This window comes from Neomonachus schauinslandi, chromosome 4, assembly GCF_002201575.2.
Source record: "Neomonachus schauinslandi chromosome 4, ASM220157v2, whole genome shotgun sequence".
Taxonomy (NCBI): Eukaryota; Metazoa; Chordata; class Mammalia; order Carnivora; family Phocidae; genus Neomonachus; species Neomonachus schauinslandi.
In genome coordinates this window covers 42290065-42303722 of record NC_058406.1, presented here as the reverse complement: position 1 = coordinate 42303722, position 13658 = coordinate 42290065, and the positions used below count along the sequence as shown (strand labels likewise).

Here is a 13658-nt window from a genome sequence, read left to right as displayed (position 1 = left end):
GAGCACAAGCGGGGAGGAGAGGGAGAAGCAGGCTCCCGCTGAGCAGGAAGCCCAACATGGGGCTCGATCCCAGGACCTTGGGATCATGACCTGAGCCGAAGGCAGACGCTTAATCGACTGAGCCACCCAGGCGCCCCTACCTCCTCCTGATTTTTGACAGTGAAATTGTAGATGGTGACTGGAATCACTTATCAGACCTTTCTTTTCCAAGCTGGAGAATTATGAGGTCAGGCCTGCCTGGCACTTTCTTGTAAAGGTCCTTACCAAGAGCCAGCTAGTTTAGCAGCAATCTGTTGTAGCTCAGTTTCTTTATATGGATTGTTTACATCGTGGGCCAGACCCTGAGTGAGAGGCTGGTGGCACAGGAACAGGAAGGACACAGTCTTTGCCCTGGAGGAGAGACTGGATGATGTGGCAATGAAGAGCCTGAGCCTTGGAGTCAGAAAGACCCATCTCTCCCATTCGCTAGCCATGTGCACCAGATGGAATGACAGCCTCTCTGAGCCTCCGTTTCTCATTTGTCAAATGAGGATAATAATAGCAGCCTTACGGGGTTCTTATGCAGATTAAGTCCTATGGAGGAAGTGGCCAGTAAACGGTGGCTACATTTTAAAAAGTTACTCATAGTAGAGTAAGTGAGATGGACAGAAACAGAGTCGGTTGTAGTTCAGTGGGTTGACAGGCGTGGCAGAGGGAAACGTAGGGGCCCCGGGGAGCCCAGAAATCGTATTAACTTGGAGTCTAGAACACTCGAGCAGACCATTGTGTTTTAACTCCCCTCATGGGTTTCCTCTTCCTGCAGGCATACTTTTTTGATGCGCCAGAGATGGACCACCTCCCAACAACTACAGTTGCTCCAAACCAAACAGTTGCAACAGCCAAGTAGCTAAAGAGGAAAGTAAGAGATTATATTTTTATGACGTTTTTTGTGGTTTGGTGCAGTAAAAAATGGGCAAGTGCATCACTTCTCAAACTGCTAGCATCAAGAACCAAGAGGGCCAGACCCTTTTGTCTTCCCGTGTGATTCACTAAGGCATTTGTGCACGAGCATGTCTGTATCTATACGGCCCTCCAGCCCAAGGCCTCAGCTGTGAAATCCACATGGTCCTGGCTTGATAGATTTGGGAGAGGTGAGCTCTTAGCTTCTTCATTAGAGGAGCTCCTTCCTGCCTTTTGGCTCCACATCCCCTCTCCTCTGCTCTCTGTCCCCTTCCCGGGAGCACAGTATGGGTTTATTCTATTTGGTTACAGTCCTGGTGGTTTTTCTAGTTTCCCTGTGACTTCTCAACCTGGCCTCAGACCCTGAGTGTGACTTCTCTTGAATTACTCATAGGGTTCTCCAAAGCCTACAAATTCTCATGCCTGGTTTGCTCTCTGGCCTCTCAGATGATTCTACTTCAGTGGTTAGCTCAGTAGGTTAGTGTACAGGAAGAAGAGCCAATTCCTCCATGGCTCATTCCTTGCCTCCCTGTTCCAGATCCTCAGTGTACCAAGGCTGCCGCCATGCTGAACTTCTTGCCATTGCCAGAACACGTATGCCTTTGCACTTGCTGTTCCAGATGTCTGAAATGGTCCCTCTCTTCCAACAGTCATCATTTACCTCATGATCCCATTATACCTTGTAATATATATCACTGTTAATGGTGCTGGAAACACTAATTCTTCACTGTTTGTGTGTCCATCTGCATATTCATTTGTTCATTCATTGATTCATTTGTCCTCCATGGACTGGTATGCCTCTCCAGTTCGACTCAGCAACATGAGAACAGGAAATGGGTATTACCCTGCATCTTCATTGCTCACCACAAGACCTGGTGTATAGGGGGTGCTCAGTAAATGTTGGTGAAGTGAATGAATGAAGCCATGATCTCTGCACATGATCTCCCTGTGGGCTGAGAACCTTCAGTCTGTTTTGTAATCACAGGGTGACCTTCTCTCCCAGAGCAACAGGGTGTGGTGCAAAGACCAGGGCCTTTAGAGTCAAATGGAGCTAAAATGAAATCCTGGTGCCACCACGTACTAGCAGTGCTCCTGGGGCAAGGAACTTACTGTCTCTGAGCCTCAGCCAACATAACTATGAAAGAAGAATGATACAACCCGTACAATAAGACTGTAGTGAAGATTAGAGATCATGTCTATAAAAGCTCCTGGCTCATAGTTAAGGTGCTCAGTGACAGAATCAAGCTACTGCTCCTCTGAGAGTGGGTCTGTATTTTTGTTGAAATTTGGTGGTTCTCACTGACTTTACCTTGACCCTTTATTTCCTTTTTGTAAAACCAAATAGATTTTCCCTCTTAGTTGAGGAATTTGGGTTGCAGGCCTTGCAGGTTGACAAGATGTGGTTGGTCAAAGACACCTCTGGTGGTCTTGTTGGTGAGACAGTTGCTCTGGCCAATGGAATGCCTAGGGAACTATTGTAAATGCCCCAGCCCACCTTCTCCTCTTCCTCCTTTCACGTGGGGATGTGATGATGTTAGAATCAAAGGTCAGAGCCCTTGGAGACAGGATGGGCTTCCCTTCCCCTTTTACCATAAGGAAGCTGAGGCCAAGAGAGAACAGTGCCTTGTCCAAGGCCATCCCAGAGTTTTGTGACAAACTAACATGTGTATATCACATTCTGTTCTACAAAATACTATCTAGATCACTCTCTCTTTGTCCACTGTTAGCAGCCTTGTTGACCCCATTGTATAGTAAGGAAGCTGGACTTAGGAAGTTTGAGTTGACTAAGATCACCTACCTCTTAAGAGGCAGAGCTGGGACTCAAACCCAGGTATTCTGGAGCTGTTTCTTGAGGTTTTTCCACTTTACCACTTTTAAGGCTGATGTTCTTTTTACTGCTAAAATTTGCAGGCTCCCACTGCTGGCCTTTGGCCTCTTTTGTGGAGCCCTCCTTTGCTGTTCTATAGATGCTTCAGTTCAGAGAATCCATACTTATTTGATTGTGTAATCTCTCAGGAATTTGAGGGCTGTATTAATTATCTATTGCTGCCTAACAATATTACCTCAGACCTAACACCTTAAACAATACCCATTTACTAGTTCAGTTTCTGTGGATCCGGAGTCTGGGCATAGCTTAGCTGGGTTCTCTCCTTCAGGTTCTCGTACAAGGCTGCACTCAAAGTGTTGGCCAGGGCTGGGGTCTCATCTGAAAGCTGGACTGGAAGGATCTTCCTCCAAGCTCACCAGGTGTTGGCAGGATTCACTTCCTTGTGGTCTGTTAGACTGAGGGCGCTCCTTGCTAATTGTCAGCTGGAGGCTGTCCCCAGTTCCTTGCCACATAGGATGGCTGACTTCATCAAAGCCGTAAATGGAGATAACAGACAGTCTATTAGGAAGACAGAATATAAGTGACATAAAGTAACCGTGGAAATGATACCTATCAGCTCTCCCGTATTCTTTTGACTAGACGCAAGTTGTAAGTCTTACCCACACTCAGGGGGAGGGCATTACTCAAAGGCATGAATACGTGGAGGCAGGGATCATTGGAGGGCATTTTTATTTTATTTTATTTTTCAGCTTGATTAAGGTTTCCTTAACAAAGAAAATTGTAAGATACTTAAAGTATACATTGTGATGATTTGATAGACATATACATTGTGTGGAGGCCATTTTGCAGTCTGTCTGCCACAAGCACATACCCTAGTAATATGTGTATGTTTGTTTACATATTCTGTTGTCAGTCCATATAGTAACTATTAAAATTTAATTTTTTAATTTTTGATGAAAAATAAATATTAATAGAAGTTCTAAAATTTTTCTTCCATTACCTCAGTGGGTTGTTTTTACAACCCAGTACCTTAGAATGAGCTTGTGGTAGCTTGTTTCCCTTATGGTTTGATTGTCTACACACTTGTGAAGCTCCTCTTGCAGATGGATTTCACTGACTGTTAGTAGAGAAGGCCCTGGGGCAAGGTGGGTCTCTTCCTGAGATTGAGGTCCATGGGAAAGGGATTGAGTCTGATTGGACTTGAACTCCCCAGTGCTTGGCCTAATGCCTGCCTGGCACAGACAGAGCGAGTGCTCAGTTAATGTTGGGTAGTTGGAGGTGACCCTTTGTAAGATTAAGGCAAGAGGGTGCTGTGGGCTTTTATCAGAGGTGTCTTGGCTCACAGAGCCCTTATTTACTCTCTCACTCAGTGTTTACTTGAGGCTGTTCTGTGGCCCCCATGGGTCAGGCATTGGGGACCTAGAAAATCAAATACAGTCTGCCTCAGGGAGCCTTGGTCCATGGGTAAAACAGCTAAACAGAATAAACAGACTGTGTTTTTAGAGAAGTGCCCTACCCAAATTGTGAATTGATGAGCATGGTGGGAGCACAGAAGCAGTGACTCATTTGGCTTGAGGGAAGGCTTCATAGAAGGGGTCTTGTTTGAGCTGGGCCCTGAAGGTTGAGCAGAAGCAATCAATTACCTGTTTTTCTGAAGAGAGTAGTCAGCTTCCCATGGCATTTGGGAAGGTAGAAGTCATAGGTTGTTCATTTGGGACACAGGGATGTGATGTGGGCTCACATCCCTGAGAACAAGAAAATCTGAGCCCAGCTGGAGGACAGAGGTAGAGCCCACAATGGCAACAGTTGCTTGGGTCTCTCTGGGCTGAGAATACCTGACATCGACCTGGTGAGGGGCTCTTTCAGCCTGCTCCTGTGTTAGGACTCGAGTTCTTTCCTTACATTTTGTTATGAAAGCTCCAGGCCAATGTCCCAGGTGCTCCAAACCTTCAGAGAGTCAGAAGCTGGTGTTTGAGAAAAGCCTGGTCCTCAGGGCCTTTGCAGACCTCCCACCCTGATTTATATAGATTTGACACCTTTGGGCTTTGCTCAGATCTATAAACTTGGGCATCAGTGTGTCCATTTGGGTGTCAAGTCTCCAAATGAGATAGTGATGAAGAGTTTCTTTGGAGCTTCCCTGGCAGAAGCATCAATCGCTTTGCCAATGAGAGGGCTGTCCAGAGCCCCAGGCTCTGCGGATTTATGAGCTGCCTGTGCCTTCTCCTGTAATCTCTAGACTCCCAGCTTTCACTGAAAAAGAATGGCTTCTAATCTCACAGATAACCTTCCTCATGTAAATCTGCACATTGGAGGGCTTAGCCTGCCATGGATTACTGGGAGAACATTCACCCCTTCTCTCCCTGGAAACTCAGGATCATAGAGGAGCCTCCAATGACTTGTTTTCGGGGACTACCCCTATATAAATCATTAAGATATTATAGAGAATATCTGGCTTGCTTCTTCCGTCCTTTCCTTCCTTTTTTAAAATTAACTTACCACCTGAGGGCCAATGCCATTTCTTCTCTGAGCCAAGACCCTGGGGAAGCCTGGAAACTGTATCTTGGGAGTCTTACTCTGGCTTGTGGGATGGAGTATCTGAAAGACGGCATTCATATTGGGGCTGCCCTCCCAGGGGCGGTGACAAGTGGGTCTGTCTGGAGGAGGGTGGCCAGCAGGTAATTATATTGCAGTGTGATAGGGCTTTAATAAGAGATGAGCAAAGGGCTTTAGGAGATTCCTTTGTAATTAAAAAACCCTCCTGATTTGGTACACAGGGTTTATGTGCAATTATCCTTTCACTCACTCATGTTAAGAGTGTTCACTTTATAAGCCAAAGCTACAAACCCTTTTTACTATGTTTATACACATCAATTCTTTTATTCTGAAATCAGTTTTAACTCAATGCTGTAATCCTCTTTAACAAAGCATCCAGACTATGACTTTCCACCATGGCTAATGCTGTTTTCCACCAGCTCCTTCTTCTTGTCCACACCATGTCTGAGATGTCCCTGCCCAGAGCATCCAGTTTTAGTTCTGTCAATTTTCTTCTTGGTTCTCTGTCTTTGAAGTCAATTGGGAGAACCTGGGTTGGAGAGTGGGTCAGCTCAGTAACTTTTTTTTTTTAAAGATTTTATTTATTTATTTGAGAGAGAGAAAGCACAAGCAGGGGGAGCACGAGGGGCAGAGGGAGAAGCCGACTCCCCGCTGAGCACAGAGCCTGATGCAGGACTCGATCCCAGGACCCTGGGATCATGACCTGACCCGAAGGCAGATGCTTAACCGACTAAGCCACCCAGGCACCCAACACAGTAACTTTTTATTCTTCCTTAAACTTATTTAGTGCAAAGTTTTTACACATAGGCAAAAGTAGAGTGAATAGTATAAAGAGTCTCCATGTACCCATTGCTTACTTTGCACAGTTGTCAACTCATGGCCAACTTTATTTCATCCATACCCCCATCTATTCCCCCATATTATTTTGAAGCACATCTAAGACATCCTGTTATTTGATCCATAAATATTTAAATTCTGGATCTATAAAAGACACTTTTAAAAACATAACCGTAATACCATAGTCACATCTAAAAAACAATATATCTCCTTAATACAGGCATACCTCGTTTTATTGAGCTTTGCTTACTGCGCTTCACAGATACTGTGTTTTTTACAAATTGAAGGTCTGTGGTAGCCCTTTGTTGAGCCAAGTCTATCAGCACCATTTTCTCAAAAGCACTTGCTCACTTTGTGTCTCTGTGTCACATTTTGGTAATTCTTGCAATATTTTAACCTTTTTCATTGTTATTATGTTTGTTATGGTGATCTGTGATCACTGATCTTTGGTGTTACTATTGTAATTATTTTGGGGCACTGCAATTTGCACCCATATGAGATGGTAAACTTAATCAATAAATGTTATATGTGTTCTTATCGCTCCACTGACTGACCATTCCCCTATCTCTCTCCCTCTCCTTGGGCTTCCCTATTAAAAACATCATAATATTGAAATTAGGCCAATTAATAGCCCAACAATGACCTCTGAGTGTTCAAATAAAAAGAGTCATGCATCTGTCACTTTAAACCAAAAGCTAGAAATGACTAAGCTTAGTGAGGAGGGCATGTCAAAAGCCAAGACGGACTGAAAGCTAGGCCTCTTGCACCAAACAACCAAGTTGTGAAAGCAAAGGAGGAGTTCTTGGAGGAAATTGAAAGTGCTACTCCAGTGAACACACGAATGATAAGAAAGTCAGCCAGCCTTACTGCTGAGGTGGAGAAAGTGTGAGTGGTCTGGATAGAAGAGCAAACCAGCCACCACATCCTCTTCAGCCAAAGCCTGACCCAGAGCAAGGTCCTCGCTCTCCTCTACTCTGTGAAGGCTGAGAGAGGTGAGGAGGCTGCAGAAGGAAAGTTGGAAGCAGCAGAGGTGGGTTCATGAGGTTTAGGGAAAGAAGCCGCCTTCATAACGTGGAAGTACCAAGGTGAAGCAGCCAGGTGTAGACGCTGCAGCAGGTGATCCGGAAGCTCTGGCTCAGATCGCTCATGACGGTGGCTACACTAAACAACAGATTTTCAGTGTAGATGGAACAGCCTTCTATTGGAAGAAGTTGCCATGTGAGACTTCCATAGCTAGAGAGGAGAAGTCAGTGCCTGGGCTTCAAAGCCTCAAAGGACAGGCTGACTCTCTTGTGAGGGGCTAATGCAGCTCGTGACTTTAAGTTGAAGCCAGTGCTCATTTACCATTCATAAAACCCCAGGACTCTCAAGAATTACGCTAAATCTATACTTTCTGTGCTCTGTAAACGGAACAAGAAAGCCTGGATGATAACACATCTGTTTACAACATAATTTACTGAATATTTTAAGACCCCTGTTGAGACCTGCTCAGAAAAAAAGATTCCTTTCAAAATGTTACTGCTCGTTGACAATACATCTGGTCACCCAAGAGCTCTGATGGAGATGAACGAGATAAATGTTTTCATGCCTGCTAACACAGCATCCGTTCTGCAGCCTGTGGATCAAGGAGTCATTTTGACTTTCAAGACGTATTATTTAAGAAACACATTTCCTAAGGCTGTAAGCGCCATAGATAGTGATTCTTCTGGTGACTCTGGGCAAAGTAAATTGAAAACCTTCTGGAAAGGATTCGCCATTTTAGAAGAACATTCGTGATTCATGGGAAGAGGTCAAGATAGCAACATGAGCAGGAGTTTGGAAGAAGCTGGTTCCAACCGTCATGGGCGACTTAGAAGGGGTTCCAGACTTCAGGGGAGGAAGTGACTGCAGATGGGGTGGAAGGAGCAAGAGATCTAGAAGTGGAGCCTGCAGGGGCACTGCGTGGCCGCCATCTCAGGGTAAAACTTGAGCGAGTGTGGAGTTGCTTCTTACAGATGAACAAAGAAGGTGGTTTCTTGAGATGGAATCTACTCCTGGTGAAGATGCCATGAAGGTGGTGGAAAGACAACAAAGGATTTGCAATATCACAGAAACTTAGTGATAAAGCAGCAGCAGGGCCTGAGAGGACTGACTCCAATTTTGAAAGAAGTTCTGCTGTAGGTAAAATGCTATCAAACAGCACCGCGTCCTACAGAGCAATTGTATGTGAAAATAATCAATCCATGTGGCAAACCTCATTGCAGCCTTATCAGAAATTGCTGCAGCCACTCCAGCCTTCAGCACCCACCACCCTGATCCAGCGGCAGCCATCGACATCAAGGCAGGAACCTCCCCAGTAAAAAGATTATGACTCACTGGAAGCTCAGATGATGCTTAACATTTTTTAGCAATAACGATTTTTTAATTAAAATATGTACATTTTGGGATGCCTGGGTGGCTCAGTCGGTTAAGCATATGCCTTCGTCTCAGGTCATGATCCCAGGGTACTGGGATCAAGTCCCCACATCAGGCTCCCTGCTCAGTGGGGAGCCTGCTTCTCCTTTTGCCCCTCCCCCCCGTTCATGCTCTCTCACACTCTCTCTCTGACAAATAAATAAAATATTTTTTTAAAAAGTATGTACATTTTTTAGACATAATGCTATTGCACACTTAGTAGACTACAGTATAGTGTGAACATAACTTTTATATGCCCTGGCAAACCAAGAAGTTCATTTGATTCACTTTATTGTGGTATCCACTTTATCGCTGTGGTCTGGAATGTCTCCACCATCTCTCTGAGGCATCATATATACTTCAGTGTTTGAATTTCATCTTGGAGTTTGTTGCTGTATCTCTTAAATGTATTTTAAATGATAGATTCCCACTCCATTCCCCCCCTTCCCTTTACCATGTATTTGCTTAAGAATTGTTTATCCTATAGCTTCTCGCTGTCTGGATTTTGCCGATTGTATTTCTGTGGTGTTGTTTATCATGTTGCTCTGCCTTTGTTTTCTGTAAACTGGTGGTTGTATCTAAAGGTTTGATCAGATTCAGCATTGGTTGGTTGGTTGGTTTTGGCAAGACTACTTGATATGTGGTGTTAAATGCTTTCAGCCATAAACTCATGCTGTGTAATTATCTCTTACTTTTTGATATTAAAAGTAATTAAGCAATGCCTACATCTGTTAAATCATTAGGGTTTTCAAAATGGTGATATTTCAATTCTATCTTTGCTTCTTTGTTTATTAATTAGAATACTTCTTTCATAAAAACTTCCCTTTATCTACTATTTGGCTCTCCAGTGACATAGTTTCTATAGAAAAGCAGCATAAATGATTCTTTTCTTTTTTTTTTTTCACCCATTTTCAAAATAGTAGTTGGTTTATTAGCATTCGACAGCAATGGCCAGTTAGTTTCAGTCCATCCCAAGTATTATGCTTACCAATACTCAAGTTGTCCCTTTGGCTAATGGGAACCTCTTCAAATTGGCCCGAGTCCTGTTGGCACGGCCCTAAGAGTCTCTGATACTGTCTTGTTATCCGTTACAACAAAATTTTCCAGGCTTTTCCAGGCTCATTTTGAACATTTCCTGTCTCAGACCCAGACTGAGTCATTTCTCGGAGTCTTGGTTCTGTTCAGTGGGGAGATAGTAATACCAGGTCACAATCTGGGTGCTAGTGGTGCTTATTGCCATTGGCTTGGTTGTTGTTTACAGGCCTTTTCACTGTTCAGAGTCAGGAAATGTGTTGTGTGCTTGATTGTTGTTTTTTTTTATGATTTTATTTATTGATTTGAGAGAGAGAAAGAGATAGCAAGAGAGTGCACGAGTGGGGAAGCAGCAGAGGGAGAGAGGGAGAAGCAGACTGCCCGCTGAGTAGGGAGCCCGACGCGGGGCTTGATCCCAGGACCCTGGGACCATGACCTAAGCCGAAGGTAGACACTCAGCAGATGCTCAGCCGACTGAGCCACCCAGGCGCCCCATCTTGATTCATTTTTTAAAGGAGATACATTGTGAGTTCATACTCATACTTTCTTTTTTTTTTTTTTTTTTTTTTTTTTTTTTTTTTTAAAGATTTTATTTATTTATTTGAGAGAGAGAGAATGAGAGACAGAGAGCATGAGAGGGAGGAGGGTCAGAGGGAGAAGCAGACTCCCTGCCAAGCAGGGAGCCCGATGCGGGACTCGATCCTGGGACTCCAGGATCATGACCTGAGCCGAAGGCAGTCGCTTAACCAACTGAGCCACCCAGGCGCCCCATACTCATACTTTCAATTCTTATTTAGCACCACAGAGTTTTTTCTAAATTGCTTTTATCTTATATCTGTATCTCCTTTCCCACTTGCTGAGGATCTCACTTTTCAACAATACCAGCAGTGATAGAATTGGACTATCACATTAGTACTTAATTGTTTTATCCGGGCACTCGCAACAGTCCAATAATAACAGTAACAGCACTCCCATTAATTACTGGAAACACTGATTTAAAACCTTTTAAGGCTTTTTTTTTTTTTTTTTTTTTTTTTTTTTTTTAAGGTTTTTAAGTTCTGGAATTCCCTTTCCTAGCTTGTCTACTTGGAAGCCCACTCTTTATTCTTCAGGACCCACTTCAGATAGCCTGTCTTTGGGGAAGTTTAGATTACTTACTCCTCTATGCTCTCCTACAGCTCTGTATGTTCCTCTGTTAGGGCAAATCTCTTATTCACTGTGACATAGACTGAGAATTCCTAGAGAGTAGAGATTTATTGACCAGTATACCCGCAGCATCCAGCAGGCTTTGGGGAAAGCTTGATTTTGAACAAGTGACAGTTGATAGACATGTCACATGCACATATGCTCGGTGAGTTTGCCAGGTGACCTGAGCACTTTTTACTTGTTCATTCATTGAGGGCCTATCCTTGGCTACCGTTGGCTGGGTGACTGGGGTGAACAATGGAGATAGGTTCTTACCCTCCCAGATTTTACACCCAATTTTCTATCTCAGGCATCAGACTAGAAGGCCCTGCTAAATTAAAGAGAGAATCCTAACTTGGGGAACTTCGGATTGGAACACCCCCAATCAGGCTTGGGTGCAGGGTTGCCACCACAAAGGAGGTGCAGGGCAGACCTGGGTCTCAGTGGGGCCAACCGAGGTGGGGAGCCCGAAGTGGCCAGGAATCGGGTCGTAGGTGGGGAAGAGGCGAGGGAGCTCTGGCTGATGGTGGCGTTATGGACCAAGTCTGGCATAAAGGGCAATTATCTTACTTGCTACCCTGTGGCCTAAGCCCCAGGAATTCCCCTGGGAATTACAGGCTACCTACTGAAAGTTGGCAGCAGGGCAAGGGAAATTTTCTGTCTTGAATCCCTCCTCTAGTCTTGACATTAATTTGGAACAGACAGAGAGATGAGAGAAAAAGAGCATGTTTATGAAAATAAAATCTTTAGTGCCTGCCCTGTGGGCTCGTTTGTCCCTACCTTTATTTAGCATTTCAGAAGCCCGAGCTAATGTTTACCAGAAGGCCAAGCAGGACTTCAAGTTCTTCCAGTCCAGCAAATCACAGCATTCATGCTTCTCTAGCCACTTTTCACAGATACATTGTTGGCAACGTTTCCCTTTTCTAGAGCTGGGACATTGAGGCAGATACCCCTGCCTTAGCCCCACCTTCCTAGTTGTGATCCTGCCCCCATGGTAGTAGGAAGCCTGGCACATTCTCTTAGGTTGGAGGCCATTTATTAGGAAATGGCCTCTCTGCGAAATTTCTTAATCCCCGCCCTGGATATAACTATATCTCTAGCACCTTTTTCCAAATTCCCATCTATTACAAATCCCCAACTAGGTATACCAACAGATGATTCAAATTCATTATGTCCAAAACTAAACTCATCTCCCCCACAACCAGATCCTCCTTATATTTTCCTGCTTCCGTGAATGGCACTACCATCCACACTGCCTCTGACTTCAGACTAGGTTAGATTCTGTATTACACTGTCTCACAGTACCTCACGTTTGTAATTACATAAGTAATCTGTTATGTATTGTTTACCCTGGAGTTTCCACTGCCAGACTGTGTAACTTTCTTGAAAGTTGGGACCATGGGCGCCTTATTCATCACTGAACCCAGTGCCCAACACATCTGTTGGATGAGTCCTTAATCACTATTTGTTGGATTAATTAAGAAATCTACCCAGTCACCCTAGAAACCTCATCATCAGTGTAGAGTCCTCCTTCTTACCTTCCATATCTTATCTATCAGTACGACTTGTCTATTCTAGCCCTGAAATATTTCTCAGATCTGTCTTATTAGTACAGATGTCTGATGTTCCTGGTGTTCAGGATCCAATCATCTCACATTCAGACTGTGATAATAACTTGATGGGTTTCTCTCTCTTTTCTTTTCCTTCTTCCAATCCATCCTATGCGTAGCCAAAGCAGTTTTCAAACAATTATAAAACTGTGTCACTCTTCTACTTAAGAACTTTCTTTTCTTTCTTTCTTTTTTTTTCTTTTTTTGGCCTCCAATTGTCTAAAAGACAAAATCTAAACTCCCTGGATTGCCAGGATCGATCCCTAATCTGTTTGTTCTACCTCATATCCTGCCATTGTCCCCTGCATAACCTCATGTTTCAACAACCACAAACAGCTCTCCAGTTCTCAAATCTTTTTATGTCCCTCCATATTTACTTTATTCCCCCTCTAGCACCTAACATAGCTGTCACAAAGAAGAGAGAGAAAGAAGGATGTGTGAAGATAGCTTTGGGATCTGGCAGAGAAAAATCACTGGGTTTCCAAAGAATTAGAGGAAAACTTTTTAAAATGTCATCTCCCCTCCAATAATAAGTCTTCCTGCAGTTGTTAAATCAGGGCTCAAGGCTGTCTGGTATTGAAGTTCTACCTCTGAACATAAATACCCTGTCCTATAGTTTAGATCCTTTCTGAATGGGCGGGGGGGGGGGGCGAGTCTTTTTCTTAAAAGTTACTCTTTTTGTTTTTCAGTTCTCTTTTCTGTATTTTGGAGTGGTTCTTCTGGACATGGCATCTACTGCAGGAAAGCAGAATGACCAAGCCAGCAGGAAAACTGATTGAATGGCACCACCCTCTGGCAGCTAAAGGTGCTGCGCTGAAGTCTAATCACCTAATTTAACAATGATTAAATGTTGTTCAGTCCATGTGTCTTTCAGCTCTTCTTTCTCACCTGTCAGTTATTGTTGGAACTGTACACCGATTTGGAACAAAATACAGGGGAACGTGGTAGGTGTGCCTGCCATTTGCCTCTCGTTGTCCTGTGATGCCCTTAATACGTGAAATGGATCCATCCTAACGTCTGATGACTTTCTTCTGAATTGTATACAGATGTTCCTCTGAGGTGATCCTCTTCTCTCCAAATGCTTGCCATCCTAAACTGGCGAAACTGTATGAACTTTGGTTTGGATTCATTGGGAGCCTGAACATTTGTCTGTGGTGACTTGACACTGGGCAACCGAACCTAATTGTTGCAAAATAAATACCTCATAGAATGTCTGTCTGCATTTCATGACTTTGACCTCG

At 43.9% G+C, this 13658-nt stretch overlaps 1 protein-coding gene across 4 annotated transcripts in view; it reads left to right on the top strand.

Moving 5' to 3' along the window:
- Positions 1–13658, top strand: part of YIPF1 (Yip1 domain family member 1) — a 36693-nt gene extending 23035 nt beyond the window's left edge. For 3 of the 4 annotated variants that reach the window (XM_021683922.2, XM_021683923.2, XM_021683921.2), the window contains 2 exons: positions 803–898; positions 13107–13625. In XM_021683922.2, the coding sequence (XP_021539597.1) occupies positions 803–886 (84 nt within the window). In that variant the 3' untranslated portion in view covers positions 887–898; positions 13107–13625. Of the gene's footprint in view, positions 1–802; positions 899–13106 lie in introns of all 4 variants that reach the window. The other variant, XM_021683919.1, reaches the window with a different exon arrangement.